This window comes from Biomphalaria glabrata, chromosome 1 (genome assembly GCF_947242115.1).
Source record: "Biomphalaria glabrata chromosome 1, xgBioGlab47.1, whole genome shotgun sequence".
In the NCBI taxonomy this organism is placed as follows: domain Eukaryota; kingdom Metazoa; phylum Mollusca; class Gastropoda; family Planorbidae; genus Biomphalaria; species Biomphalaria glabrata.
Window position 1 is genome coordinate 61069841 of NC_074711.1, and position 18381 is coordinate 61088221.

The window sequence follows — 18381 nt, forward strand, 5'->3', positions numbered from 1 at the left end:
GCCCTGAATTGCCTTCTGCTTACTGTTTCAAAATGTTCAGAATAAAAACTTCACTTTTTATAGATAAAAAAAATTTCCTCAATATATATTGATTTTGTACCCTCAGGAGAAAAACATTTCTTGCTTAAAAACAAACAAACAATTAAATTTGTTATCTGATAAAGAAAGGAAACAAATTAAATAACATTTGTATTTGTGTGTGCTGCAATAAATCTAAGTAAACCATAGAAAAAAAAGTTGTTTTTACACAACTCATATAAGTGGTCCTAGTGGGTCACAGTTTAATAAGCAATAAGGGCAGATATTTATGTTTTGATATTTATATCACCAAGAGCATAAAGGTGAAATTAAATTACAAAAGCACTTTTGTTTGAATTTGTTGCTATTGACCTTTTATAGTAAAAATTGTTAATATCAGGAACTTAGCATACCTTTTAGACCACACAAAACTTTAAGTGGCTTCTCCCCTTTTAGGGGCTGCTAAAACTTAACAAAATATTGCCCGTATAAATTTTAACAACATATTACTAAGAAAATTTGTCAACAATATATTACAAACAACATATAACTAAGATAAATGATTGATAAAATATTACCGAAATAAACAAGCTAACTTGTGTACAAAAAATACAAACTAAAATTCTATGGATGTATCACATGATCCCTCCTTCATGGAACAGGACCAGGAAAAAGAAGAAGAGGCAGGCAAAGAAAGCAATGGGAAGACAGTATTTAAGAATGTACAGGACTGTCATTGAAAGAGATTCTATCCAAGGCAAAGGTCAGAGAGGAATGGAGAAAGACAGTCAAAAGATTATGTGTGGTGTTCCAATGGTCCAACAGACTAAAGGATAGGTGAAGGTGAAATAATTATTGACAGCATTTTATTAAGATAAATGATTGATGACATATTACTAGGATAAATGATAGAAAACATATTACCAAGATAAATAATGAATGACAACACACTATTAAAATAAATAACTGACATTTACCAAGATAAGTTACTGACAACATATTGTCAAGACACATGATTGACAACATACCATAAATGTAAATAATCATTATGTGTAGCAGAGATAAAACAATAAAGAAACTTACTTTTCAGCTAATAAAAAATGACACACCACTATGGTTGTCACTATGATACATTGACAAAGAATATGGTCAGAAAACATTCTGTCAGGTTTTCTAGAAAACTGAAATAAACAACAAACAGTAAATAATCAATTCAACATGCTTTATGCAGACACACATATTCATACAACTATTTAGTAGTTAACCAAAAAACAAAAGGAAATATCAGTTTATTTATTTAAACAATCAACAATCAGTTAAATACCTAAGAGAGAGTGCAATAGAAAAAAATAAAAACACTTGAACAAGTTGAGGAAAAAAAAGTTTATTTTAGAATCAACAAAATCTTGAGGTAAGATTTGATTACAAGTACAATACAAATGTCCTACTTTTTCTTCTATAGATTTCTTTCGGAATGTCATGAAAAGGCCTTTAACATGGTCTGCTCTAAGTCTGTCAACACTTCGAGCATCAATTGCCCGACTGAGATACTCATTGACTTCATCATCAATATCTTTCTGATCCATGGTCCTAAAATGTCATCAACAAAAATTTTTAATCTGACAAAAAATGTTAATTTAATGCAGTTTTAATAACATATTGAAAACCTCAAGCATCAGAGAGTCCTGAAATAGAATGGTGGTTAACTTGCAAGTTGTTTTTTTATAAACATTTGAGTGACGTGTCCAAGTACTACAGTCTCTGAGATTTTAACAGGTCTTTAACTTATCTAGCATTAGTTTTTCTATTGTAGTTTATGTGCTAATTTTGTTTTGTTAAGATTTACACGACAGTAAGAAATAAAATTCAGGGCTAACTTGTTCATTGATCAATACTTATAATTTGTGAAAACTAATTTTTACACTCATTCAAGTCAAGAGAAGCACAATAGTGAAATGTATATAACCAAAACACTCAGTCTAAGATGAGCACACTTCTCATGAACAAGAAGATGACTGTGAAGTCCAATTCTCACTTAAAAAGGCAGGCGACATATGTGGCATGGACAGATTTAGTCAAGTTGCAGATAAGCCTGCTTCATCTCTCACCTTTTTTTGGTTCAGCACTCTTTCATAATGGCCACTCTCCTCGCTTCATGGCATGAGGAGAGATCAAGAGCTAGTGCTTTCCAGCCATGAATGTCAATATCACACTTCTTGAAGAAGCTCCCAATGGTGTCTCCTCAGCACTTGTATTGACCCCTTCAGGAAGCGCCCTCCTGCACACAGCTCTTTGTACAGAAGTCGTTTAGGAAGGTGATCTGGCATGCGGACTACATGTCCCATCGAAATTGGGACCTTTTTACTGTGACATGGATACCAAGACACTCAGTAATTAAACCTGGCATGAATAGTTTACCAATTGCATGTCCTATCTCACAGCCACAACTTCTTATTTAATTATAAACACTGCAAGTCATGAGTAACCCAATTCTTGGAACCTGTATCTATAACATTTATCTACCTCCTGATACCTAAATAACTTACACAACATGACCTTTCTCTTCAATCCCCATCAGTTTCATTGCTCCACTTGTCACATGTTCCCTCACATTGTCAAATGCCTTACAAATAAGAAAAACATTTTTTTTAAAGACTAATGAATATATTATGTTATTAATAAAATTATGATGGAACAAGCAAAATATTTAAAAAAGGTAAAAAAAAAAAAGGCTTATCTAAGGGAAAGAACTCCACATACAACTATCTCTCAAAAATACAGAACTTATTTCCTTTATTCAATATCAAACAAAATAGTTAATTACCAATAAATAATTGTTAATAGTTAATTTTTTAATTGATTCATGTCTTGTCTATGACAATGAATAAGTGTGCAAAGTTTCAACTTGATTAGAGACTGAGTGTGGAAGAATAAATTGTTCAATTATCTAAGGAGACAAAATCTACATGTTTATCCATATCTGTGAATACTGAAGGGTTGATTTTCCTTGTTTGTATCAAACAAAATAATCAATTTCCAGTGATTAATTGGTTAATTATTTTTTATTGATTCATGTCTTCTCTATGTCAATGAATAATTGTGCAAAGTTTCAACTTGATCTGGTCAAACTAGAGTTGTCCTGGTGTAGCCAATGACCTAGTCAAACTAGAGTGGTCCTGGTGTAGCCAATGACCTAGTCAAACTAGAGTTGTCCCAGTGTAGCCAATGACCTAGTCAAACTAGAGTTGTCCCGGTGTAGCTAATGACCTAGTCAAACTAGAGTTGTCCTGGTGTAGCCAATGACCTAGTCAAACTAGAGTTGTCCCGGTGTAGCCAATGACCTAGTCAAACTAGAGTTGTCCCGGTGTAGCCAATGACCTAGTCAAACTAGAGTTGTCCTGGTGTAGCCAATGACCTAGTCAAACTAGAGTTGTCCCAGTGTAGCCAATGACCTAGTCAAACTAGAGTTGTCCCGGTTTAGCCAATGACCTAGTCAAACTAGAGTTGTCTCGGTGTAGCCAATGACCTAGTCAAACTAGAGTTGTCCCGGTGTAGCCAATGACCTAGTCAAACTAGAGTTGTCCCAGTGTAGCCAATGACCTAGTCAAACTAGAGTTGTCCCAGTGTAGCCAATGACCTAGTCAAACTAGAGTTGTCCCAGTGTAGCCAATGACCTAGTCAAACTAGAGTTGTCCCAGTGTAGCCAATGACCTAGTCAAACTAGAGTTGTCCCGGTTTAGCCAATGACCTAGTCAAACTAGAGTTGTCCCAGTGTAGCCAATGACCTAGTCAAACTAGAGTTGTCCCAGTGTAGCCAATGACCTAGTCAAACTAGAGTTGTCCCGGTTTAGCCAATGACCTAGTCAAACTAGAGTTGTCTCGGTGTAGCCAATGACCTAGTCAAACTAGAGTTGTCCCGGTGTAGCCAATGACCTAGTCAAACTAGAGTTGTCCCAGTGTAGCCAATGACCTAGTCAAACTAGAGTTGTCTCGGTGTAGCCAATGACCTAGTCAAACTAGAGTTGTCCCAGTGTAGCCAATGACTAGTCAAACTAGAGTTGTCCCAGTGTAGCCAATGACCTAGTCAAACTAGAGTTGTCCCAGTGTAGCCAATGACCTAGTCAAACTAGAGTTGTCTCGGTGTAGCCAATGACCTAGTCAAACTAGAGTTGTCCCAGTGTAGCCAATGACTAGTCAAACTAGAGTTGTCCCAGTGTAGCCAATGACTAGTCAAACTAGAGTTGTCCCAGTGTAGCCAATGACCTAGTCAAACTAGAGTTGTCCCAGTGTAGCCAATGACCTAGTCAAACTAGAGTTGTCTCGGTGTAGCCAATGACCTAGTCAAACTAGAGTTGTCCCAGTGTAGCCAATGACTAGTCAAACTAGAGTTGTCCCGGTGTAGCCAATGACCTAGTCAAACTAGAGTTGTCCCAGTGTAGCCAATGACCTAGTCAAACTAGAGTTGTCCCAGTGTAGCCAATGACCTAGTCAAACTAGAGTTGTCCCAGTGTAGCCAATGACCTAGTCAAACTAGAGTTGTCCCAGTGTAGCCAATGACCTAGTCAAACTAGAGTTGTCCCGGTGTAGCCAATGACCTAGTCAAACTAGAGTTGTCCCAGTGTAGCCAATGACTAGTCAAACTAGAGTTGTCCCGGTGTAGCCAATGACCTAGTAACCTTTTTCTCAGCATTATACATCACCTGTTTAATTTCTAGAAAAATCGTTATAGTTGTTTTTGAAATAAGCTACCTGACCAGCCATCCAGATTCCTTCATGAAGGGACTTGAATAGAGGTATTGTAAAAAGAGTGAATTCTTTCATTTATAACTGCCAAAAGAACTTAATCCAAGGCATTAGCATTATCTGTTCAAGATAAAAATATCTAGACCTCTGACCAAATTTACATTTTATTATAATTTTAAGGATTATAACAGTCAAACTAAAGTTTTCCCAGTGTGGCCTATTAACTAGTCAAACTTCTAGGAAAATTGTTAAAGCCATTTTCAAGAAATGTGTCCACCCACCAAGGATGCACTCTTTGTTTTTTGACCTGATTAAGAGTTAGCAACCTGAAAAGAGGAATTGTAAAAACAGATTTTTGTGAAAAAAAAATTGTGAAGAAACAAATAAAAATTTTTCCTAATAAAATCTGACTTACTTTATATCTCCTGGTATCAGTTTTGACTAAATAAGTTTCAATACCAAGTTTCTTCAGGTAAGAATCTCTTGTTGATCCTTTTCCTGGTACCACATCATAGTCACCATTAAGATATTCCTTGGTTGCTGCGCTGATGTGCACATGACTAAACAGAATATTGGATGTTATTGTTTTAAAAAAGAAATATTTTAAAAGTCACTTCCTACTAATAATGGGAGAATAAAAGAATTTAGTAATAATAATAATTTTATTGATATAGTAGTGTTAACAAATATAATGTACTCTCAAGAACTTAAAAAAGGCAAAACTAATCTGAAAACGTTTTCATACAGCTAGGTGTATTTTTTAAAACACATTTCCTGTTTCTATATGAAGTTTAACAATTATAAATGCAATATTCACTACAACATTATTGAGACAGTCTGGAATATGAATCAAGTTGTGTTACAAAAGTAGTTAGTCACATAGTTATGGTGCAAGAGCTTCATATTGAGATCATAACATATGGAGGCAAGAGAAAATATCAACAAATATGGCGGCTGTACATTTGGTGAAATAAAAAATTTTTTTTTTTTTTAAATGTGAAACAAGAAAATGGAAAATGGTTTCATTGGGGGGGGGGGTGATGGGTACCAATACTTTTGAGAATAGGAGCCACCAAAACTTTCAAGGTAATGAAATGCCAATAAATGATCAAAGTACAGAGAAAACATTTTGTAACCTTACCCTGGAAGTCCTCCACTCTCCATGTGATTGGCCAAGGTCACGTCATTAGACCAGACATCAAACTGCCATTTATAAAGTCCTAGGACACCACAGTGAACACGGCCTGAATGGATTCCCACTCTCATGTTGACATTAACACCAGTTAAATCTCGTACTAAACTGGAAACATAATCAAACATAACAAGCTGGTGTGGACAAAAGGTTACTAAGATATTGAGATAACTTTATTGCTATCATAATAGCAAGATGCGTCAAAGAGATTCTGTAATTATATTATGAAAACTAGCCCAATCAATTAGTTGTGTAAATTGATAAATTATACATTCAAAACACTCATATAAATATAAATTCAAAACACTCATATAAATATAGTCAAGAAAAATTCATATCTAATTTAATGAAGTCAAGATGCCTGCCTGGTCATTTGGTATGCACTCCGGACTATCTTATAGATGTAGACTTGATGTAGATGTAGGACTAGATGTAGATGTACACTAGATTGTAGACTAGATGTAGATTAGATAAACTAGATTAAAATCAAATTGAGCTTAGAAATTGATATGAACACAGGAAGATATGAACAACAAGAGTTAACAATCAAGAATGAAATATAAGAACAGATAAATCTAGTCTGCATCATAGTCTTGATCTGTGTAATAGATGACAGGTGACATTGTTAGCCTACAGGAGGATTACACTTGTTGATCTTTTCAAAATCATTTAGCATTAAAAATTATCGAATGCTTCCCAAGACAATCAAGAAACAGGCAAATAATGTTGACAAATAAGTGGAGGCAGACAACAAGTGCCAGGCAGATGATAAAGCAGGCTGACATATTGACATCCAGCAGACGTTATGACGTCCGGACATGGCACACTTTTTGGGAGAGGGGAAGTGAGATTACCCGGCTAGACAAGCCAGAATGCTAGTGCACGGCTGTTACTAAGTGCGGCTATCTAGTCCATCGTCTGTCTCGTGTCCCCGCAATATCAGCAGATCAGTACACGAGCACAGAGTTCACTTGTAACTGACTCGCAACTTCAAAAGGGAAAAGTTCAAAATAAACCAACTTCGCATTCATTAAATCAGACAGGAATGAAATTAGAAGTTGTCAACACAGAAGATGAGGGAGCCATTGTTCCTTGTCGTTTAGGATTGATTTGACTTGACAAAAAAAAAAACACATAGGAATTTTTAGCAAATTAATGCAAATAGCATTTCAAATATCAGTTAACGAAAGCAATGGTAACTGAAAGCAATGGTAACTGAAAGCAATGGTAACTGAAAGCAATGGTAACTGAAAGCAATGGTAACTGAAAGCAATGGTAACTGAAAGCAATGGTAACTGAAAGCAATGGTAACTGAAAGCAATGGTAACTGAAAGCAATGGTAACTGAAAGCAATGGTAACTGAAAGCAATGGTAACTGAAAGCAATGGTAACTGAAAAAAAATGGTAACTGAAAGCAATGTGAACGGACTGATGAACTGGCTCAACAAAATTAGTTTGAACTATTGGCCAACGCAAAAGGTAAAATGTATGAGACTTGATGCCTCAAAAGGAAACTTTATCTCTATTATTATTATGATCTTTCCTAAGTGTAGCCTTTACAAACGTAGCCTATGATGTTTTTTAATAAAATAATATAATAATAATAATAATAATAATAAAACAAAACCATTATTAAGTGGAACAAACTCAACTAAAACGATGATGCAGTGATAGAAGAGAACCTGGGTCGCTCGACACTCAATGTAACGCTCTACACTAAAGAGGTAACACATAGTTCACTAGAGGGTAAAACACGTCACGTGACCTTCTTCTCTAGACCCTAAACTTACGTTATAGCCTCCACCATGTCCAGGCCCATCTCAACGGCACAATGGGCGTGGTCTCGCCTGGGCTCTGGCATGCCGCTGACACAGTAGTAGCAGTCCCCGAGAAGCTTGATCCGCAGGCAGTGGTTCTGGGTTGCCAGGGTGTCGAAGCGGGCGTAGAGTTCGTTCAGGAGCTGCACCAGCTCTTGGGCAGTGCAAGTAGAGGACAAGGCGGTGAAGCCACAGATGTCTGCGAAGAGAATGCTGAGAAAGAGAAAAGCAACACAAGTCAACCATACAGTTCAATCAAACTCAAAAATATTTAAATAGAGTCTCTCACCAGAGTCTTATCTGCAGGAAACCGAGTTAAATGAACCTATTTCCGAACCTTCAATAGATTAAAAAGTATTTCAATTGTGGAGTCGTATTGGCAACAGGGCCGCCGCGAGGGTTGTGGCCACCTAAGTGCGAAATTAAAAAATGCCGCCTCCTAACCCCCCTTTTTTCTAGAAAAAAAAATTCCTTAAGACTGAGCTGGACCCTTTTCCAAACGTGCCCTTTTTTTTGTAGACCATTCCATTTTTTCCTTTCATATTCGCACAGTTGTTGTATTCCTCAAGTACAACTCTGAATGATTGACTTGGAACAATTCCGTAGTTACGTGCATTCAGAAATCTGAGATCTTGAGTCTTTGAGATCAACATTCAAAACTGATCTCGTTCTGTATATTCGCTTATGCTCCTGTATTTGCGACGGTAAATTTATAATTCATGAGCTGCGGCAGGTATATTACAATGAACAGTGTAAATGATCATGATCTATATACAATTTCTCGATAACTTTGACTGCTCAACAGTGTTATATTGTCTGGACGTGGATATGTTAACTTGTTTGTTATTGTAAGTTAAAGCATAATCTGAAAAAAAAAAAAGCTCGAACTACAAAAGCCATTGACATAGGGACGTTCTCAACGTTCTGTACACTTTCATAAAAATGATCACGATTGTATTTTAGAGAGATGTGCATTGTACACACAATCATCTGACATACACGGAGTCAGTTGCCTAAAAATTTATCCAACAAATGAAGCAACTCAGCGCTGAATATTTTTCTTGAGTTTAATACAAAGTAATACTTATACAATGACTTGAAATAAAACATAGTAAGGCAGTGTTTCACCACCCGGGTATGTGAAATGATGAAGGCCTCGTATCCCGCACGTCCATTGTTTTACTTGTTCCGGCAGGGTTACATATATATGCATGTTTATTGTATCTAGTAATGAAATAAACTGATATTTAAACAAAATCTAGCTCACAGCAAAACAAAAAAATCTTCACTCTTTCATGTCTTAAGATCGTCTCTAATTTGCACTAAATACGTTAATTTCATCATTGTCTCTGCATAACCACCGATCAATCGCTTAACCTCTTCTCATTGCCGCCTAGGAAACACACGCACTCCAGAATACCTTTTTGTCAGCCCTTTGCGCCTTCTCCCCCTACAAATAACAGGAAATAGCGCCCTCCCCCAAGTGAAAATGCGGGCTATTCGACTCAGAACAAATATTTCAAACAACCCGCGAAAATTCAAGGCTAGAAATGAGTAGGCGCTTAAGGAAAAACCTGTGGGAATCGCTGCTCTATTTTTTGTTCTAGTTTCCAAAATAATTTCTTATGTACGAATATCGTTTATATTTTCAAAGGATAATTGAAGGATTAAAATTTATTTAAAATATTTAAGTAATTTAAAAAAAATTAACTAATATTTTTTAAAAAGTAACCTTGGAACAATGATTTGGCCGCCCCCTAAAGTTGGCCACATGCGTGCAATGCACACATTGCACAATAGGTATCGGCGGCCCTGATTGTATGCATGTATGCATCAGACAAGTAAGACCATAGTAACAGTAATATTCAAACTATTGCCTGTATGTCTGATAACATTCTGCTGCCACCGTTACACTTGCTTTTATTTACAACAGAATTACGTAATGGATGGTGGACATAATGCACGAGGTTACAACGTTTGGGGGTAGGGGGTTGATTCAGCAGAATGTGAGGACTTCGATGGTCTTTCTTTGATTGAAAAGTTGCTGACAGTAAATGTATCGTATGTTACGTTACTGGAGCTGGACCTGGAAATGTGTTATGCCATATTAAAAAACAAAGTCTACAAACTCTAAATATTAGGACTTGGATCCCCACAATCCCTCATACAGACTCTACCAAATATTTTAACTTCGAAATACATTTTGTTCAACCAGGATCAAATAATAAATCGATGCCCAGATTAAACTCATGAAATTCATTTGTAAACAATAATCCTATCAAAGATTGTCAATTCCTTGTCTGTATTTGAAAGCTAGGTTTCTGGTCTTTTAAAAGTACACAGGAAATTGCTGTATACATTGTTGTTTCCTGTAGAGAGCTGATTTAAATGAATAACGAGAATTGTATTGTTAGTTTGTAATACTTAAGAAATGTATATTAAGTATGTTGAAAAAAAAAAAGGTTTGTTTAATTATATGTAGAAAAAAGTAAAAGGGTCCAACCATTGTTTTCTTTATTAACGTTCCCAGTACAGGGGCAAGAGAAATACAAAGGACGTGATAAAGTCATATATAGAGTCAGTACAAGACATGAACATGAAAAGTCATATATAGAGTCAGTACAAGACATGAACGTGACAAAGTCATATATAGAGTCAGTACAAGTCAGGGGCAAGAGAAATACAAAGGACGTGACAAAGTCATATATAGAGTCAGTACAAGACATGAACGTAACAAAGTCATATATAGAGTCAGTACAAGACATGAACGTGACAAAGTCATATATACAGTCAACACAAGACGTGAACGTGACAAAGTCATATATACAGTCAGTGCAAGACATGAACGTAACAAAGTCATATATACAGTCATGAACGTGACAAAGATATATATAGAGTCAGTACAAGACATGAACGTGATAAAGTTATATATAGAGTCAGTACAAGACATGAACGTGACAAAGTCATGTATAGAATCAGTACAAGACATGAACGTGACAAAGTCATATATAGAGTCAGTACACAACATGAACGTGACAAAGTCATATATAGAGTCAGTACACAACATGAACGTGACAAAGTCATATATAGAGTCAGTACACAACATGAACGTGACAAAGTCATATATAGAGTCAGTACAAGACATGAACGTGACAAAGTTATATATAGAGTCAGTACAAGACATGAACGTGACAAAGTCATGTATAGAGTCAGTACACAACATGAACGTGACAAGTCATGTATAGAGTCAGTACACAACATGAACGTGACAAAGTCATATATAGAGTCAGTACAAGACATGAACGTGACAAAGTCATATATACAGTCAGCACAAGACGTGAACGAGACAAAGTCATATATAGAGTCAGTACAAGACATGAACGTGACAAAAGTCATATATAGAGTCAGTACAAGAAATGAACGTGATAAAAGTCATATATAGAGTCAGTACACAACATGAACGTGCGTGACAAAGTCATAAATACAGTCAGCACAAGACGTGAACGTGACAAAGTCATATATAGAGTCATACAAACCTGAACGTGACAAAAGTCATATATAGAGTCAGTACACAACATGAACGTGACAAAGTCATATATACAGTCAACACAAGACGTGAACGTGACAAAGTCATATATACAGTCAGCACAAGACGTGAACGTGACAAAGTCATATATACAGTCAGCACAAGACGTGAACGTGACAAAGTCATATATACAGTCAGTGCAAGACATGAACGTAACAAAGTCATATATACAGTCATGAACGTGACAAAGATATATATATAGTGTCAGTACAAGACATGAACGTAACAAAGTCATATATAGAGTCAGTACAAGACATGAACGTAACAAATTCATATATAGAGTCAGTACAAGACGTGAACGTGACAAAGTCATATATAGAGTCAGTACACAACGTGAACGTGACAAAGTCATATATAGAGTCAGTACAAGACATGAACGTGACAAAGTCATATATACAGTCAGTACAAGACATGAACGTGACAAAAGTCATATATACAGTCAGTACAAGACATGAACGTGACAAAAGTCATATATACAGTCAGTACAAGACATGAACGTGACAAAAGTCGTATATAGAGTCAGTACACAACATGAACGTGACAAAGTCATATATAGAGTCAGTACACAACATGAACGTGACAAAGTTATATATAGAGTCAGTACAAGACATGAACGTGACAAAGTCATGTATAGAGTCAGTACACAACATGAACGTGATAAAGTCATATATAGAGTCAGTACACAACATGAACGTGACAAAGTCATATATAGAGTCAGTACACAACATGAACGTGACAAAGTCATATATAGAGTCAGTACACAACATGAACGTGACAAAGTTATATATAGAGTCAGTACAAGACATGAACGTGACAAAGTCATGTATAGAGTCAGTACACAACATGAACGTGACAAAGTCATATATAGAGTCAGTACACAACATGAACGTGACAAAATCATATATAGAGTCAGTACAAGACATGAACGTGATAAAGTTATATATAGAGTCAGTACAAGACATGAACGTGACAAAGTCATGTATAGAATCAGTACAAGACATGAACGTGACAAAGTCATATATAGAGTCTGTACACAACATGAACGTGACAAAGTCATATATAGAGTCAGTACACAACATGAACGTGACAAAGTCATATATAGAGTCAGTACACAACATGAACGTGACAAAGTCATATATAGAGTCAGTACAAGACATGAACGTGACAAAGTTATATATAGAGTCAGTACAAGACATGAACGTGACAAAGTCATGTATAGAGTCAGTACACAACATGAACGTGACAAGTCATGTATAGAGTCAGTACACAACATGAACGTGACAAAGTCATATATAGAGTCAGTACAAGACATGAACGTGACAAAGGCAAGAGAAAGGCAAGTTCAAGACAGATGCAAGATAAAGTGCGAGTATAATGCAGAGCACGAGATATAGAGTGAGTAAACATATAACTTTTTATTTTTCAAATCTTGCACTAAGGTGTCAGAATAAAAAAAGCAAACATCACGTGTTCATTTGATCGTAGCTGTTCATTCGCTTTTCAATTCAAAATTACGACGCTCAAACAAAATGTCTCAAACACAGCTTATTTTTAAAATTATCTTGTCTTTGTTATCTCACTTGTATTATCTCTCGCAAGTTATCCTCACCTGTATTGATATCTCTCTTATATTATTATTTCAATTATATTGCCTCAACAACAGTAACACAAATGTAACAATGTAAACGAACACCAAGGACATAGAATTAATGGTGAAATATAGGATTATATAAAACAAAATATAACTGAGATTGTAGAAAGAATCAGGACATCGTGATCTCAAATGACAAATGTGACATATAAATGACAATTGAATGACACCTTCAATATCGAGACAAGAAATTCGATAACCAAAAACTAGGAAGCAATAATCACTGTGTTTCATGGTGTCGAATAAAATAATTAGATCAAATTAAAGCATAAAAAATAAAGAATAAAAATGTCAGATCATAAATACATATATAGATTTGTCATAAGATATATGTATATACAGTTTTTAAAACAAAAAGAAATACCAGTTCATAGATGCTGATGTCTGTGTGTGTGCACGCGTGTGTGTAAATATATATGTCTATGTTTGCCATAAATATATACATATAAAGTTACTTTGTGTTCGTGATATGTTTCTGGTCAAACGAGAACTTTTTTAATATATAGGAACATTGGCCAAGATTCCTATTGAATTTTTTTTCTAATGTATTACAGTAGTACATATAAAAATGATACAATAGACTGAGAAAGTTGTAACATTACAGTGTAACAAAATTAGAGGGCGTGGTGATAAAACAACAACATTTAAAAATACATTAAAAAAAAGACAATACCACATTATACAACTTAAAGAAAAAAAAATATATTAATTAAAAAAAATATATTAGTTAAAAAAATTATTAGCTCAAACTGGGTATCGAACTCGTGATTTTCACACCATCAGCTTCCTACATCAGATTCTACTCATTAGGCCAGCGGGCATAAGGTAGGCCTATAAAATAGCAATAAGGCTTATTATTGGTACCTTCATTACACGTATCTGATTTTGAACTCTTAAGATCTTAAGCTTCGATAATCTATTAATAAACTTTAAGCAACTTTGAATTTAATAAACAACTAATTTATCGGTAAACTTCGGCTGACTACGAGCTGTTTATTTTACTCCAATATATAGCCAAATTTAAATTTCTTTCTTTTATACTTTAAAAAATTATAACCGTCAAACTAGAGTTTTTCCCGGGTGACCAAGGAGCTAGTAATTCTTAGAGAGATACAGTTAATATCTCAAGGAAATTGTTAGAGCCGTTTTTTGAGATCAGCGTCCAAGCAGGTTCCATGAAGTTTTGATTTGAATAGAAGAATTGTAACCAAAGTCAAGGAATCCGTAGGACAGTCATTGCATTGTAGCACCAAACTGCTGGTAGACTACTAAACCACTGTAGGCGTAATGTATTTTAACAAATAAAACTTGGAATAACTTCCTAAAGTACAATACTAAATATAAGTTTATTTATAATATAGACAAAATCAACTTGATCCGAGATAAATTAAATGTACTAGACTTGAGTAATAGTATTTTTTTATGAAAATCTAATTCACTAAAATAGCACAACCTTTCAGTCTCACGTCTGGAGTCGTCTGTCCTAACTAAGACCAAATGACGACAATGTCACCTATGTTGCATCATTCACAACCAATCGCTAGCCTCTTCTCACCGTCACCTTAGAAACACACACATACATACTCTATAACACCGTTGCACCTGTTTAAAACAACTTCAACCACAACAAAATCATCAAGATTCTCGTGTTACTGTTACACCATCTGTTTAGGATATTAATGTCCAGTTACTATGCGATGAATTGTTACTGAATGGGATGAAGTGGGTGTTCTTGTATGACATAATGAGTGATTACGAATGCCAGCTAGGGGCCAACAAGGAGTTTGTGAATAACACATACCTTCGTGTCCATGTTTCTGTACAAAGTCATCGAATAAAAAGTAACACGGAGTTTCCTTGAGTTGGATAGTTATTAATCCAAGATGAGTCAGGTTTGGGTTTGGATTTATTGCTATAACTGTTCAGCTCTATTGAACGAGGGAAGACATGAGCCATGGGAATAATACAAGAATCCTTAATCCCTTCTGGAAATTACATTTTAAATAACGCTTTTACTTTTTAAGATATGAACATGTCAGTCGAACTGACAGTTGGTCAGACAAAAAGCTCAAAACCAACTCGGCTTTCTTCAGGAAACTGAAACTTATTTAAAAAATAAAATCAAACTACTTTATGATAATCTTAAGGAGAAAAATATATTAGAGGAGAATGAACAGAAACACAACAACATCCAACACATGTGCTGAGACGAAATGTGTGTTAACTAAAAGAAAAAGTAGTCTCTTTTTTTAACGTTAAAAAACCCCAGAAAAAACTCACTATTGCATTTCCGTTGTTTCCGCCATGACAACACTTGCGTTGAATACATTTGAATTAAGACATATAAAAAAAGTGATAATTTGAAAAAAAAAATTATAGCTTCGTGGATGGAGTCTTCACTGGACCGTAAACATTAGATCGAAAAGAAAAAAAAAAAACATCAACATTAATCTTTTTTTTCCTTGTGAGTTTCAAATGTAAAAATAAAATATGATTTAGCTTTCTTTTAGGGCCATCTGTTCTGCTTAGATCATCAAAATAGCGTAATAGTACTTTGACCTGTTGGCCACTTAGTAACTTTTCAAGCAGTTTCTAATAGAGCGTCAATAACGTGTAGAGTGATCCGTCTATGGGAATTGAACCCAACTATTCCTTTGAACTGGACTTCCAATCTCGATGTCTAGGATTGAGTTCTACAACGCTTATATCCACTCACTCTGTTTCTTCGAGGTTTGCATTTTGCAATCGAATGATCGACCATTTCTACTCACCCAATCATCATCTTATTGTGCTTGATGACAATAAGTGACTCAACTATACTATCAACCAATTAGTTATTCAATTAATCGTAATTAATTGTGTTTTTACATGGAAAATGTACTAGGTTAAAGGAATATATATATAAAAATAAAAAAATAAACTATTAACTCACTCACTCTGTATCTTTCTTTCACTCTTCCTCACGTTTTTAAGCGTTTTATTTTAAAACATATTATTTGTATTGTCTGATTGTCTTTAAATATTATTGAAATAGTTTTTTCATAAGAAGTATAAATCTAATTTTTCAATACTCTCAACCAGGAATTGAACACTGGTCCACAAGGATTTTGATACAGATCTACTCATGTTCAAGGTCTCACTCTTTATACAAAATTATACATCTATGTTCAACCCCCCCCCCCGTTACCTTTAGGGAAACTATTGATGTCCCTCTGTATCAATCCCATAAAGACTGCCCTCCTCCCTCTTTTTCCCCCTGTGCTTTTAGGACAGCCCCCTCCCCCCCAGTTGAAATGTACAAGAGATTTCATCCATTATCTATTTACAGACATCCCTTTTAAGAACATGTTGGACTCTACAAAGCCAGCAATAGATTTGATCGGAAAAGTTCACGAGGGCATCAATATAATAGGCCAAGACAACGTAACAAAAAGAGAAGAAAGATGTTACAACTCGTCTATAGTCTACACATTAAAGTAGGAAGAGATGTTCAGAAAGATGTTTTGTATTACTTCCAGAGATGTTTATAAGGATTGAATCTATGACAGAGATTTGGAGGGATTGAATCTATGACAGAGATTTGGAGGGATTGAATCTATGACAGAGATTTGGAGGGATTGAATCTATGACAAAGATTTGGAGGGATTGAATCTATGACAGAGATTTGGAGGGATTGAATCTATGACAGATATTTGGAGGGATTGAATCTATGACAGATATTTGGAGGGATTGAATCTATGACAGAGATATTTGGAGGGATTGAAACTATGGCAGAGATATTTGGAAGGATTAAGTGACGCATATAGACAGTAGACATCATAATTAGGTGACGCATATAGACAGTGGATATCAGAATTAGGTGACGCATATAGACAGTAGACATCAGAATTATGAATTAAGTGACGCATAGGCTATAATCTGTAGACATCAGAATTAAGTGACGCATATAATCGGTAGACAGTAGACATCGGTGAAAAAAAAACTACAACCAGAGGTTTTCATTTGATCAAAGATACACTCATGTTGTTAATAGTTGTTTTTGTTTGTCTATAAGAACTATTTGTCAAGGATGTAATTAAAAAGAAGGCTTAGAAGAAAACAAATTCAAGATAAAGGCTTACTTTACACTTCTACTGACACACAATCCCGTAGTACACATAGAAGCATGCCTTTGACCCTAACGGTCAAACATAACAATCTCTAGCTTTGTGCTCTGGACGTAGGAGACATTCAAGACACACTAGGAAGTACGTCATGGAATAAGAAGAACTCAGCAGGTCGTCTGATACTTGAGTCTGTATGCTTGCTGGAGCATGTAGTGTGTAAGCTTGCTGGAGCATGTAGTGTGTATGCTTGCTGGAGCATGTAGAGTGTATGCTTGCTGGAGCATGTAGTGTGTATGCTTGCTGGAGCATGTAGTCTGTATGCTTGCTGGAGCATGTAGTGTGTATGCTTGCTGGAGCATGTAGTGTGTATGCTTGCTGAAGCATGTAGTGTGTATGCTTGCTGGAGCATGTAGTGTGTATGCTTGCTGGAGCATGTAGTGTGTATGCTTGCTGGAGCATGTAGTGTGTAAGCTTGCTGAAGCATGTAGTGTGTATGCTTGCTGGAGCATGTAGTGTGTATGCTTGCTGGAGCATGTAGTGTGTATGCTTGCTGGAGCATGTAGAGTGTATGCTTGCTGGAGCATGTAGTGTGTAAGCTTGCTGGAGCATGTAGTCTGTATGCTTGCTGGAGCATGTAGTGTGTATGCTTGCTGGAGCATGTAGTGTGTATGCTTGCTGGAGCATGTAGTGTGTATGCTTGCTGGAGCATGTAGTGTGTAAGCTTGCTGAAGCATGTAGTGTGTATGCTTGCTGGAGCATGTAGTGTGTATGCTTGCTGGAGCATGTAGTGTGTATGCTTGCTGGAGCATGTAGTGTGTATGCTTGCTGGAGCATGTAGTGTGTAAGCTTGCTGGAGCATGTAGTGTGTATGCTTGCTGGAGCATGTAGTGTGTATGCTTGCTGGAGCATGTAGTGTGTATGCTTGCTGGAGCATGTAGTGTGTATGCTTGCTGGAGCATGTAGTGTGTATGCTTGCTGGAGCATGTAGTGTGTATGCTTGCTGGAGCATCTAGTGTGTATGCTTGCTGGAGCATGTAGTGTGTATGCTTGCTGGAGCATGTAGTGTGTATGCTTGCTGGAGCATGTAGTGTGTAAGCTTGCTGGAGCATGTAGTGTGTATGCTTGCTGGAGCATGTAGTGTGTATGCTTGCTGGAGCATGTAGTGTGTAATCTTGCTGGAGCATGTAGTGTGTATGCTTGCTGGAGCATGTAGTGTGTATGCTTGCTGGAGCATGTAGTGTGTATGCTTGCTGGAGCATGTAGTGTGT

At 36.0% G+C, this 18381-nt stretch overlaps 1 protein-coding gene across 11 annotated transcripts in view; it reads right to left on the bottom strand.

The window, feature by feature from the left end:
- Positions 1–18381, bottom strand: part of LOC106061562 (adenylate cyclase type 5-like) — a 143502-nt gene that overhangs the window by 14666 nt on the left and 110455 nt on the right. For all 11 annotated transcript variants that reach the window (XR_008774007.1, XM_056005964.1, XM_056005955.1 and 8 more), the window contains 6 exons: positions 7744–7983; positions 5903–6061; positions 5177–5321; positions 2565–2641; positions 1467–1608; positions 1102–1199 (listed from right to left, as the gene is read on the bottom strand). Coding sequence is in view for 10 of the 11 variants with exons in the window: in XM_056005964.1 (XP_055861939.1) it covers positions 1102–1199; positions 1467–1608; positions 2565–2641; positions 5177–5321; positions 5903–6061; positions 7744–7983 (861 nt within the window). In the remaining variant the exon portion in view is untranslated. The remainder of the gene's footprint in view (positions 1–1101; positions 1200–1466; positions 1609–2564; positions 2642–5176; positions 5322–5902; positions 6062–7743; positions 7984–18381) is intronic.